The sequence below is a fragment of the Squalius cephalus genome, assembly GCF_949319135.1.
Source record: "Squalius cephalus genome assembly, chromosome: 1".
Classification (NCBI taxonomy): domain Eukaryota; kingdom Metazoa; phylum Chordata; class Actinopteri; order Cypriniformes; family Leuciscidae; genus Squalius; species Squalius cephalus.
Window position 1 is genome coordinate 25,391,593 of NC_137122.1, and position 14,010 is coordinate 25,405,602.

At 39.2% G+C, this 14,010-nt stretch overlaps 1 protein-coding gene across 5 annotated transcripts in view; it reads right to left on the reverse strand.

Moving 5' to 3' along the window:
* The window catches only part of LOC307157648 (uncharacterized protein), a 117,468-nt gene that overhangs the window by 25,148 nt on the left and 78,310 nt on the right, over window positions 1-14,010 (reverse strand). For 2 of the 5 annotated variants that reach the window (XM_079869575.1, XM_079869576.1), the window contains exon 2: window positions 496-2,079. The exons of the other annotated variants lie outside the window; for them this stretch is intronic. In XM_079869575.1, coding sequence (XP_079725701.1) covers window positions 1,061-2,079 — 1,019 coding nt within the window. In that variant the 3' untranslated portion in view covers window positions 496-1,060. Of the gene's footprint in view, window positions 1-495; window positions 2,080-14,010 lie in introns of those variants that run through there. 5 annotated transcript variants of the gene reach the window in all.

The window sequence follows — 14,010 nt, forward strand, 5'->3', positions numbered from 1 at the left end:
ATGATGTTTTAAAAAAAGTATCTGATGCATTTTGATATAGGTAAAGGCAGTCTATATGGATTTTAGAAAGGGTCCTGCATTCCAGAGGTCACTCAGAGGTCTAAGAAGAAAAAAAAGTCTGTTCTAAATCTCTGTCTTGGGGATCAAAAAAAATCCTTGGCGTCAACTTGTGGTGTTCCTCGTGAGACTAAAGGTGTGCCATCTCCAAACCAATCCATCTTTTAAAATGTCTTTTGTTCATTCTCTACTTGGGATCATAACTTATAAGTGTTCGTTGTGTTATATGTAGAAGAGTCAGTTAGTTTCCAGACTGAATGGCGTCCCAAATGACAGATCACTTATTATGGTCCTGGATGTTGACTTGGAATTTGGCTCTATTCACAGTTTTGAATGAGTAACTTATGTCTGATTCACTCTCAGTTCCTACTCTTATTTAATGTATAAATTAAGGTATATGTAAAAAAAAAAAAAACAATGTCATACTTTGTAGTAGTGTTATCGTGTAGGCACGTCGCCCAGCGTAAATAAGGTAAAAGTACAGTTTTTTGTTTTTCCCATTAGAAAAGTTCAAGTACGCACATTGAAATCTACTCTTAAAAGTAATATTTTTCCAAAAAAATTACTCAATGTAATGTCAAGTCAAGTCACCTTCATTTATATAGCGCTTTTAACAATATAGATTGTTTCAAAGCAGCTTTACAGTGATAATAGGAAATTAAAGTAACCGACTGTTTTGGCTTTACAGCAGCTCTAGAATAAAGTTATTGTCCAGCTAAAGTTAGTTTAGATTGATTCACTTACGTTGCAAAGATCATTAGCTATTAACTTAGGGGCCGCTAACACGAAGACACCGTTCTAACAGAAAACCCTTAATGCGCTCCGGTCCACTCATCCGCACAACAACAGTGCCTGGTGGCTCTATAACACAAACCTTGAAATAGGTTCCAAGGTGCAAATGTTGAAAAAAAGTAAATGGAGTAAATGTACTTCGTTACTACCACCTCTGTGGATGCATTGGTGTGGTATCAAGGACTCGGCTGTATTAAAGCTTCTCCTACACTCACAACACACAAGTTTTCACATTATTGTGTACTATTTTCTGGTGCCTTTTCAAGGAGTCAACCCTAAGAAATCTCCTTCCACAAACAGGACAGGAGTGTGGCTTCTCATTTGTATGAACTTTCTGGTGGTTCTTCAGTAATGATGGCAAAGCAAATGTTTTACTGCAGTGATCACATTTAAATGGCTTTACGGCAGAGTGAGATCGGTGCAGATGAACTGTGAGACCACAGTTCCATTTAAATCTCATCTCACACAGATGACAAGCGTAAGGCATCACTTCAGTGTGAATTCTCATGTGACAATTAAATCCTTGTTTACTGGTGAAACTCTTTCCACACATGGAGCAGCTGAAAGGCTTTATTCCAGCATGAATTCTCATGTGATTCTCAAGGGTTTCTTTACGTGTGAAAGTCTTTCCACACTGAGTGCAGGTGAAAGGCTTTTCTTCAGTGTGAGTTACCAAATGATCAGTAAGATTTCCTTTATATGTGAAACTCTTTCCACACTGGGAGCAGATGAAAGGCTTTATTCCAGCATGAATTAGCATGTGATTCTTAAGGCTTCCTTTACGTGTGAAAGTGTTTCCACACTGAGGGCAAGTGAAAGGCTTTTCTTCAGTGTGAATTACCAAATGATCATTCAGGTGTCCTCTATGTGTAAAACTCTTTCCACAGTGATGGCAGACGAAAGGCCTTTTTCCAGAATGAATTAACAAGTGACTCTTAAGGCTTCCTTTATATTTAAAATTGTTTCCACAGTGAGAACAGGTGAAAGGCTTTTTTCCAGTGTGAATTATCATGTGAGTCATAAGGCTTCTTTTATGTTTGAAAGTGTTTCCACACTGAGAACAGGTGAAAGGCTTTTCGACTTCTGTTATTTGAATGCTGCTTTGTGAGCAATCATTTTCAGTTTTGGAGCAACTTGTTGATTTTTCTCCAGCAGCCTGAGCTTTCTGATGCTGATATTTCTCCTCCACTTCATTCAGATCTTGTCTTTCCTCTTTCACTTTCATCAGGCCTGAAATGAAAACATTTAAACGATGAAAATCTAATTGGACAATTGTAAAAAAAAAAAAAAATGAAATTATGATAAATTTACACCACAACAACATACTAAAACATTAAAAGATTTTCCTTTGGGTTTTTGAAAAGTTTCATGTACAGATGACAAATCCACTAAATATTCTGTATTATTCATGCCAGGCCAGTAGTTGGAGATGTCACTTTGTAAAGAAACAGATAGACTGAACATGTAATACACATGATGTCACAAACTCACAATTTACACAAATTAGCCAAGCATTTTTGTAGTTTGAAAACATTGAAACTTGCAACCCCTTTTTAAAAGTTTGCTTTTTCAGGCTCCCAAAACATTGTCGTGTAAATCAGTGGTTCTCAAACTGGGGTACACGAGGTGACAGAAGGGGGTATGTGAACAAAATGCTGAGTTTTGCCATTCATTTAATTCTACCACACCTTAAAAATAACATTAAAACTGAGCATGTATTTCTATCAGGTAAAATGTGTTAAATACATGACATCTGATCAAATTACCTCATCTTTTGCGGTCAAAACTAACTGCATTCACACAAAGCAGCGTGCATATGATACTGTAGGTTGTAGAGATGCACCGATTGATCGGCTGGTGACCGGAATTGGCCGATTTTCACGTGATCGGCCGTGACCGGCGACCGGCCGGTCAGTCTAACAAATGCCGATTTTATGCCGGTCAAATGCAGTCGGGCGCCGCATGATTAACATTGCGCAACATCAGCATCACACGTGCACACGGAAAACATATGTAGAAAACCTCGTGAATTACGTCCGTTCAGACCGCAAGCGCGTATTTTTTTCGGCGTGCATGTTAATCAATGAGTGCTTTCACAACGGGAGCAGGAGCAGCGCGTGAGCGTCAAGCAGGAGCGTCGCGGGCAGTGATCGAAGCACGTGTTTCGGCGTCGAGTCTATTTGCTGCACTGCTCACGCTCAATTAAAGGGAAAGCACACTTTTGATGGACAAAATAGCCTAAATAGGGTTTCACCAAAAAAAGTGCCCAAAATGCACAGACTTTGCGTGTTTTAACAAGAACTGGAGTAGGCTATGTCAGAAAAGAAAACGAAGACTAATATTTATAGAAAATGTACCCATTTAAACTTGTTTTATTATTCCGTTTGTACAAGTGATTGCATAGGCCTGTGTGTGTGTGCTTTGAGAAATATCTTTATACTGCAAGGCTATATTTATTTTATTTTTTATTTATATATTATTTTATTGCCATTCCCTGTTTTCATACAGACGTTTAGTTTGCTAAATACATATATTAAAAAATTATTGGATATTGAATGTGAAAAGGAAATGGTTCTTCCATAACACTGCACTTTAGATGTGTGTGAACTATGCAAATTGTAAAATGTTCTATTACAAAAAAGATATAAAATAAATATTTGTGTGTGCTGTAAAGTGGTTAGAAAAAATTAAATCGGAATCGGCTAAAATCGGTATCGGCAGGTCAAACTTAATGAAAAATCGGAAATCGGAATCAGCCCAGAAAATTGTAATCGGTGCATCTCTAGTAGGTTGCGTGCAGATTATGCTGCCTTGGCAAATCACACTATACTGCCGTTCTCGACAATGTAGCCTACCTTTGTAAAAGTGGGGATTTAGTACTTACTAGCACGAAGAGCAAATATAGACACTAGACTGTGCATTGAGATCGATTTAATATTCAAACTCTCTTCGATACAGATAATGTTGATCACATATTATGCAAATATCCACACGATTACAAATGTGACAGTGATTTTATACAACAGTTCAGCAAACAAAAGGTATTAATATTAAGTGATGATCATTTAAAAAAAAAAAAAACAGTATTGTCAGTCTTTTTTGCAACAAAATAGCTCCAACGAAAGCCACAGCAGTGTTTGTGAACGAATCTGTGGCTTTGAACAAACTGTGAGAGTCAATGATTCAATGATTCATTCATAATTACAGCCACTTGCTTCATTACTGAATGAATGAATGACTTGATGACTCACTCAAAGACAGTGACTTTCCGCCACCTACTGGCGGTTTTAATTTATTATTTCAAAGCATCAGTTCGTTTTTACTAGTGTTGGGTCCGAGTCCATCTTTGTAGAGTCCGAGTCGAGTCCAAGTCCTTAACAATCGAGTCCGAATCCAAGTCCTTAACAATCGAGTCCGAATCCAAGTCCGAGTCCAAAGAGGGCCGAGTCGGACTTGAGTCTGAGTCCTTAACATCTGAGTCCACAGATTTAAATGATTTGAAATTGACCTTTCACAAAGACCCACCCCTCTTAGTTACTGTTGCTACGTCCGACAAGCCATTCCGCTCTCACTTAGGGCTGGGCAAAAAAATCGATTTTTCGATTAATCGTTTTTTAAAATGTGGTCGATTCAAAATCGATTCTCAAACGGCAAGAATCGATTTTTTTCCATCTTTATTTGTCTATTATTACCCAAGTATTAGTTTTCCTCCATTGTTCATAGTCTCGCAAACTCAATTTTATAGCTAATGCTGTGAGATTTTATGTTAGTTTTATCTAAATCATAAAATAACCTCAATTAGTGCTGCACGTTTAATCATATATATCGCAATCGCGATGTCAAGCCTATACGCAATTAGGGTATATGACGCAAAATGCTGCGATTTTTTATGAAATAAACAAATTTGGGCTTTTAATGCAATTAATGCAGCATCTGTGCATTTTTTTTTTTTTCATCCTTTGGCTAGTGTTACATGATCCCGCTCTTATTCATGCAAATGCTTTTAAACCATTCATGTGCGGCAAGACAAAATAGAGCTCGCTGCCTGTGAATTTCGTGACTGTGACACAGAAAAACTTGCGATGATATCGTGCGTGCGCACAAGACAGCCCAGAATAGAGTTATCTTTCGTGCTTGAACGAACAATAACACACACAATTATGCCAAAATGTCTTTTTGTTGAGTATTTTCATAACATAAGAGCAGTCTTATGATGAACGTGAAGAGTTATGACTCGTGAGAGAATGAGGCGCGTGTGAGATCCGCGTCTCTGTGAACAGCGGCTGGTCTTAAAGGGACAGTACACAGTAGCCACTAATTATTTCTGTTGTTTAAGTTAATCAAAGAACAGAGGGAACAGACAAAAACACTCACTACTCTTGACTAAAGAACTTTTGTAACTTTTATTAGTCTACACATAATTTATAATTAATGCAGCGCAGACTGTTTGATAACTTTATTCAATTTCTGTATATGGCCTAGCTGTTAGACAGGAAGGATGAAAATTATATGCAGTGTTTTTATATGGCTTTATGTGAGGATTGTTAACCTGTTTGATCAAGACATGCGACTGTTCTGACTTGTCCAATTTTCAGCATCAATTTTTCATCTTGCATCAAAATCCTGTCTATTCATTGTATGCATTTGAAATATAGAGTTCTGTTTTAATGTACCCAAGTGTACCTAAAATAAAAAGAGTTTAATATACAGGTTTGTAGCTCTTAATTTCTTTTTATTAATTAAACACTTGAAAACTTATGTTCATTTTCTTTTCTTTTTCTTTTTTTAATAAATATAGGATTTGTATTAAATATTCATTGAGTCGAATCGAAATCTAATTTAGAATCGAAATCGAAAAATCGAATCGAGAATTGAAATCGAAAATCGAATCGAGAATCGAAATCGAATCGAATTGAGAGCCTGCGAATCGAAATCGAATCGAATTGTAACATCTGAATCGATACCCAGCCCTACTCTCACTCCACATGTTCTCACACAGTGAAAAATATATTGCGGAGCAAAGAGGACAGTGACAATGCGCCAACAGACAAGACAGAGCAGGCTACGGTTGGTATGAAATAGGCCTAAAGTCTACAATCTGCCTTGTTCCATACCAAATACTGCATCTAAAGCATCTCCACATCAAGGTACAACTTGACTTTGAGAGAAATGTTGCATGTTACACTTTGCTAAATTCTTACCATGTAGAGTGTTAGTCACCACAGGACTTACCAAGTTTAACGATAACCCAGAGAACTTCAGAGCGTGGGAGTCTTCATTTGTTAATGCTACGCAAGACTTACAGCTCTCAGCCAGTGAATAGTTATTTTTATTATTAGTCAAGTCTGTTAGTCAAGTCAAACATGGTGCTGTCAGAGTTCTTGTATCAGTGCACAAGACAGATGTATCTACAAATGTTGAGTCAGATTCAACAAATTTTAAGGACATTATCAAGAGACTTGATGAAGTACTGCTCTATTCACAACAAATCACATCCCCTGTTGAAATGCAAAGCCTTTGTTGTTGATAAAATGCAAGAACTTCCTGAAAGATCATTAGAGATGCTTCAGGCATTGCCCTTCGAATCATGTAGCGAGATAATATCTTGTAATTCTCAAATGTGCTCAGTATGATTCTGATAGACATTGCACAGTCATGCATCCGGAAATAGCTCCGCCTCTCTCCAGACCTCCGATGCAAGAAACGGACACAGAACAACAGGACATCACTACCCCAGAGGTAGCCTCGAAGTGTACAGAAATTTATGGAGAAAGCGCTCCAATGCGATCCTGTGCTTAATTGGGAACGAGCTATCAAGATGTATGCCATAATTGATAACCTGGCCAAAGGAGAGTTCTTTCGGCTGTACGGAATCCAAAGTAACCCCTCTCCATATTTGTTGAGAACATGTGCTGGATCCATAGAAATGTCTGGAAGGAAAGTGGTTGGCATCCAAATAGAGACGCTGGATGGTAAGACATGTCTTGATCTCCCACCACCACAGATCTGAATTACCCACCCCAGAGGTCATCCTTGCTCATCCACACTTAAAATCTGCGGCACAGTTCATCCCAATCCTGGGATGCTCAGATCTGTTGCTCAGATCTTAGGGTGCTTTCACACCTGGCTTGTTTGAAGAGTTTGTTTCGGAACCTGGTGCGTTTTCTCGTTTAGTTTGGTTCGTTTAGGCATATATGAACACGGCAATCATGCTCGGATCTGCACCAAAACAATCGCTCTGAGATCGCCAGAACGAGGTGGTATCGGCCTGATTGCAAACAAACTCTGAAGCGGTTCGGTTGAGGTGAGAAAGCAATCCAACCCAACGGACCAAAGAACAAAGTGGTCTCATAACTCATGATGGCAAATGTGTTATATAAAAAGCAGCAGTGTCTGATTCTGTGAGCGAGCAAATTAGTTATCACAGTTGAAAACCAAAAAGCTCCTCTTTGCTGTCCCAACAAAGCCTTCCTGCTCTAACTGCATTATTTATATGCTACATAATAATGGGGGAATGAAGGCTACATTCGTATAGACTTTGCATGTGTGTCTGACGACAGTTACAAATAAGCCACAATAAGCTCGTGGAGCGAACTTGTCAATCATCTTGATGAAGACGCAGTAGAAACTCTGACCAATAAAAGGACTGTTTTACTTGCATGTGACTAGCATTAACACATTTGGTATGCTTTGAAATGTCGCCTTGTGAAAGCGAACCGAACCAAGAAGAAAATACAACATTTCTACATGTCATAAAACGCTATTAATATCACTGGGAATAGACATGATCCGTGTACACAAAGCGACAACAAATTAATGGGCCTAACAATGCACCCTTTGTACAGCGGTTGGATTTAGGCTGGGTGATTGTAGGTGATGTCTTGACTCATGTCTTCTCACTCCATGCAAGAACCATGTGAAAGAAATTGTGCCATGGCGGGGAGCATAAGTCTGTTCTTTTCCCCCATTTATTCAATCACGCTACTCATTGCATTTAAGTCGAAGATAAGCTTGGGCTCAAGGTATTTGAGAGAACCAAAAAATAATATCAAACATAACATGTCCTTTGAGGATGAGATCTTCTTGAAGATCATGCAAACAGAGTTCCACCAAGATGAACAGAAAAACTGGGTCGCTGGATTTCTACTCCGCATGCGACGCAAAAAATTAAGGCGAGACAAAGCTTATTCTTGATTATTTGGGAGTAATGGTCTGGGTGACTTGAATGGGTGACCTTTCGCTTCTTTGCCATTCAGGTCACTCAGACCATTACTCCCAAATAATCGGGAACAAGCTTCGTCTCGCCTTAATTCTTTGCATCGCATGTGGAGTAGAAACCCAGCGACCTAGTTTTGCTTCTTTGCCATTCAGGTCACCCAGATCATTACTCCCAAATAATTGGGAACAAGCTTTGTCTCACCTTAATTATTTGCGTCGCATGCAAAGTAGAAACCCTGAGATGAAGGAACAGTTTTCTGCCTTGATGGAGAAGCTCTTTCAGCACCATCAGGCGGAAAGAGTACCACCTATCCAAGAGGATGAAGAATGTTGGTACTACTTGCCCATCTTCGGAGTGTATCATCCAAAAAACCGTGACAAATACGGGTGGTATTTGTTTCCAGCGTGCAACATCAAGGTATTTCTCTGAACAATGTGCTCCTCTCAGGCCCTGACCTAAACCAACTCCGTTAGGCGTGCTGCTACAGTTCAGGAAAGATCTTGTTGCAATTATGGCGGAAATCCAACATGTCAAAACACCTCCGGGGCCTAGAAAACACCTCAGACCCCAGAGGGAGCCTACTTTCTTCAATCTGTCCAGAGACAATTTATATAAGAGACATGCCACTTCCTCAATCCTCAATACAACTACATAAGGAAAACCCGTAACGGCAAAGATGACGGTTGTATGCACGTCAAGCCCCTCCCGCTGGAAAGCCAATCATCTGCTTTTAACAGTCAAGCCAGGGAACATTTAAGCCTAGCGTCTGGTTCCACTGACACATGCGCACAGTTGAGGTTGGTGTCGTGAACCCTTGCGCATGCGTAGTAAAAGTATAACCTGTGGGGAAAAAGGCGTTGTAAACCTTATTTTGGGGCAAAGTCATCAAACTTTTTCAGCGATTTTTATCATATTTTACTGCTGTTTGCAGTTTGTATGTCCCGGTGACCAGTGAAAGTGCAGTTCTGACTCTCTGCCCATTCATTAGATAGGAGCCTGGTCTTGTTAGTCCGAAATAGCTGCCCGGAGGCATTGCCAAGATGGCGGCTGAGTGGCACGACTTGCCTAAAAGGACTTTGATCTGTCTCTCTTCTCCAGTGGGTTGGGCTAATCCAAAAGAAGTAAAAACAAGGGGGGTGTTCTGAGGACAGACTGTTACCTGTGAAACAGGGGTGCTCTGAAAACACCCCCATTAACAATTAGTGCTTTCCACCTGATGAAATGAACACGGCAAAACCATCTATGGGCAAAACTGATGAAATGAACGCGGCAAAACTAATGAAATGAACGCGGCAAAAAATCGACCAATCAGAATTTTGGTCGAGCCAGAACGTATCGACCAATAATCGACTGGGAGATTACAGCCCTACAATAATGTGTGTGTATGTATATCTGTGATATTGAACGCAGTATCGGTGTGTGAAAGAAAATTGTGGCCAGCTTCTCACACAGCTGGAGAAGGCAAAAAGAACTTGCCAATGTCTAGAGAGATCTCAGTCTACCAAACTACCAGCTTATACCAGGTGGGGATCCAGGGAACAAATGATTGCTCGAGTCCTGGAGCATGAGCCAACCATAAGCAAAGTCCTTGCCTCTGATAAAAAAGCAAGACATTTGGTGCCCACCTGGTATGATCTTCAGGTCCTGGAGTCTATTCACAAAGCTCTACGGCCACTTCTAGATTTCACTGACGCATTGTCAGGTGAGGACTATGTCACAGTTTCCTGTACTAAACCAGTGCTTTCTCTGTTCAATACTCACTGACATCCTTGCACCTCAAGAGGAGGATACAGACCTCAACAAATCAATCAAAAGATCAATTTTGGAGTATCTCAATGACAAATATTCTGATCCTGAGACCAGCAGGTTGCTGAACATGTGCTCCCTCACTGATCCAAGGTTTAAAATCACTTATATTGAAGACAACAAAATTCAGGAGGTGAAATCCCAATCTGTTGATGAGATAAGAGTCCCTACTTGCCAACACCCACTCTGAATCTGACACTGTGGAGTCCAGTTCAACAGCAAGTGCAGAAGCTCCATCTGAGCCAACAGCCCGAAAAAGCAAGACATTGGGGACCTTCTTCAAACAGGCAACATCCTTATCTTCTTCTAGGGCTTTGTCCTAGAGGGAGGCAATTGAAAAGGAAATGGAAATCTACTTGCCATCTGCAGATGCTGACGGTGACACAAACCCACTAAGGTGGTAGAGCATCCATGAGGCACATTTCCCCAAATTTGCTAAATTAGCTAAGACATACAATGTGTTCCAGCAACTAGCTCCCCATCTGAGTGGGTTTTTAGTGCCAGTGGGAACATAATTTCATAGTCGGTTGAAATATTTGCCCTCTGGTTCTCCAAAACGGACGTAAGAAGCATCATCACCACATGTGATCGCTAGTTAACCATTCGACGCATACAATCGATGTGATTAGAACGTTCAGATCGCGTGATCATCAACTTCTAAATTCAAATCTGCGTTAGCTGGCACTGAGCCAGAGAGAGACGCGTTCAGCGCTGTCATATTATATCACAACTATTCAGTGTTTTCAACCACATAAAGTTTATTTTAGGTTTCAGACATTTAAATACCCATAAGTACTAGCAAAACAATACATTTATAGTTTGTAAAATACACAAGTAGGCAATCAAAGAAAGTTAGTTTTGTTCCACGTCATGTTTAGTGTGAAAAGTCGATGTCCCTACAACAAACCGACGTACATCTTAATCCTGATGAGCGCTTATTGTCACACAAACATGACAGTGTTTTTCTTCCATGAAGGGTTTCACGTCACAGCATTTAAGATGATGAGTTCTAAAATAATGCTCACCTTGTAGGCTACAGTGCAGGCAGAGGTGGGACAAAGTCATTGTTATGCAAGTCACAAGTAAGTCTCAAGTCTTTGCCCTCGAGTCCCAAGTCAAGTCGAGTCAAAGATGAGGCAAGTCCCGAGTCGAGTCAAAAGTCAAAGCCAACAAGTCTCAAGTCGAGTCCAAAGTCCTACCATTTTAGTTTCGAGTCATTTCAAGTCCTCTTACCACAGAAATAAAATGTATACAAATCATGTATGTCTGTAAGATTTGTATTTAAACCTCTTTTTATACAATGACATTAATCAAATACAGTAAAAAACAGAAAATTTAATTTTCACAAAAAATGTCACATGAATTTATTTCTTCTGCTGAACAGAAAGGAAGATATTTAGAAGAATGTCAGTAACCAGGCAGTTTCTGGGTCCCATTGACTTCAATGGGGGATGCAATTGTGATGCAATTATTAATAATTGTGAAGTAATTTTTGCATCACAATAAGTGTATTGTGATTGTCAAAACATTTTAGTAACTAAACTGAATTTTATTAGGTTTAGTGACAACATGTTACAATGTTTACATGGTTCAATTTCTGGTAAGCTACGCTTTTTTATTATTTCAGTTCAATTCAATTATTGTGATTTGATTTAATATTGACTCATTTGGATAAATATTAGGTAGGCTACACAAGATAGGCATTAATTTTTCTCAAGAAAAAAACTCACCTAATGCTGTAAACATACAGAGAGCCCTATCAGCTGCAGTATTATTTAAGGTTAAAAATAACACAAATTAAATATAATGCATTTTTTATTTATTTAATGATATAAGTAAAAATATAATAAACATGCAATATAGTACACATATTTAGCAAAATACTCTCTATAGCTCTTTTTTTCTAGCCAACTAACGTGCCTATATTATGGTCATTAAATGGCTTTCCTGAGGTAAATGTTATGTGACATAATTGTTCTCCAACTGTTTTATTGACCCCTTTGATTGATGGGTAGATATTATGTATGAGGAATATACATTTCGGTAAGTTGTACTGTATCTTTCAACAGTGTTCATTCGTGTTTAACGTTATTTACTATCAGCTAGAGATGATCGGTTCACGTGCCGCTAGGGATCTGTCGTGTCACATTTACAAGCGCCAAAACGGTATTTATTGTCTGAATTTCGTAATAAAAGTGACAGAATCTGAGAGCAGAGATTTTTTTATATAAGTAACCTGCTCGTGCTCTGTCTAGTCTGTTGGTCTCCGTGTCCTCTTTGCTTCGCGATTTTTCTGTGCGTGAGAAAATGGATGTGTGGCGTGAGAGCGTGTGAAAAGAATGCGTGAGAGTTGGCAGCTATGTAGCAGCTAGTAAGTTACGGTACATCCAATAAGGTACTTAGCATTCGTTCAAATTCGTAGCATGCGTTGTTGCTTGTTGCGCTTCATTGGTTGTCTTGCAATGTGCCTGATTAGATGCTGTGGAATCAAAACAACGTGGGACTAAAGTGATTGGATGTCGTGCAGGCAGCGCGCGTGCTCTCTGCATGCATACAGGTGGTGCACATTTTTTCACAGATGCAGATAAACTGAGAGCGGTGCGGCCGTGTGAACATTTTTTCCCCAGTTTTCATGGGAAGTAGCAAGTCTTCTCGAGTCAAAAGGCGCAAGTCCAAGTGAAGTCACGAGTCATTGATGTTAAAGTCCAAGTCGAGTTGCAAGTCTTTGTACATTTTGTCGAGTCGAGTCTGAAGTCATCAAATTCCTCTGGTGCAGGACATGCAATAAGTCAGGAGAGGTGTCGTATTTTGCCAGAGAAGGCAAAAATGGGGTCATATTTCTGCAAAAGAATTGCCATGAAAAACAGAGCGTTGCTATGGACGCAGGATTCTAACCGTAGAGACAGAACAGACTAGCCATGTAATAAGCGGGATAATGTAGAGCGAGGTGGTTGTTATAGCAAATACAACCCCTTCAGGCTGATTCAAGTCCTGATCAGCCTGTCGGGGTTGTATTCGCTATACCTAAGGGATAATGTAGAGGGATAATGGATAAGGGATAATGCCTAAGGGATAATGTCCGCTTCGCGTCGGGGTCCTGATCAGCCTGTCGGGGTTGTATTCGCTATAACAACCGCCTCGCTCTACATTATCCCTTACTTAAATTATTGTAGTTGCGTTAGGTGGCTTAGGTTTTATTGTGAATTTGTTATGTAAATGTGTTGTGTTTTCTATTTAGGCTACTTATCTAAATAAATTTAAGTATACTTTAATATTGTAATATATTGTTATTAAAAAAAAAAAAAAATGTTTATAACAAGTAAAAAAAAAAGTATCGGTTCAGGTACCGTTTTAAAAGTATCGATTTGGCACCGGTATCGATAAAAACCCAAACGATACCCAACCCTAGTCTATAGGCAAAGTGACATCGCCAACTACTGGCCTGGCATGAATAATACAGCATTTTTAGTTGGTTTCGCAGATCCGAGTGAACAAGAATCATTTTGACACCTTTGGAAAAACTAAGGCAAAAGGAAAGGAAAAACTTTTCACGTATAAACAAACCTGAATATTAAATATTTATTTTGAAGTATTTTATTTCCTTTTTACATATAGGGACGCACCAATACTTCACTTGTGTACTACTCGTACACATTAAAATTCTCAGATACCAACAACCGATACCCCGCGGCGTGTACAGTAATACAGTAGCACAAAATATTAATACAATTAAAAGAAATATCTGATCATCCTCCATAACGCAGTCACTATTTAGGTTAGCTCAAATATTCTGTAAACTCTTGTGTTACCAAGGCAATGACTGACTTAATTGTATTACATTCCAAAGAGCTTCGTTATTAGCTCCACAGTGGAAAACTAAACCATATAGCCTATTTACCAGCCGGCTCGGATCGGAATGGAGCAGTTAAGCAAAGAGAATGGTTTGGCCCGATGGTGGAAAAGTGGCTAATGAGAAATAAGAAAGATACGCAGTTACAATAGTCTTAGATTTCAAAGGTAAAATGCATAGTCAGAAAAACCTTTTTGCGAAATGCATGACAGAAATATATGCACTTAAAGCTGCAGTCCATAACTTTTTTTGTGTTAAAAATTTATATAAGCGAGTACGTCATGAA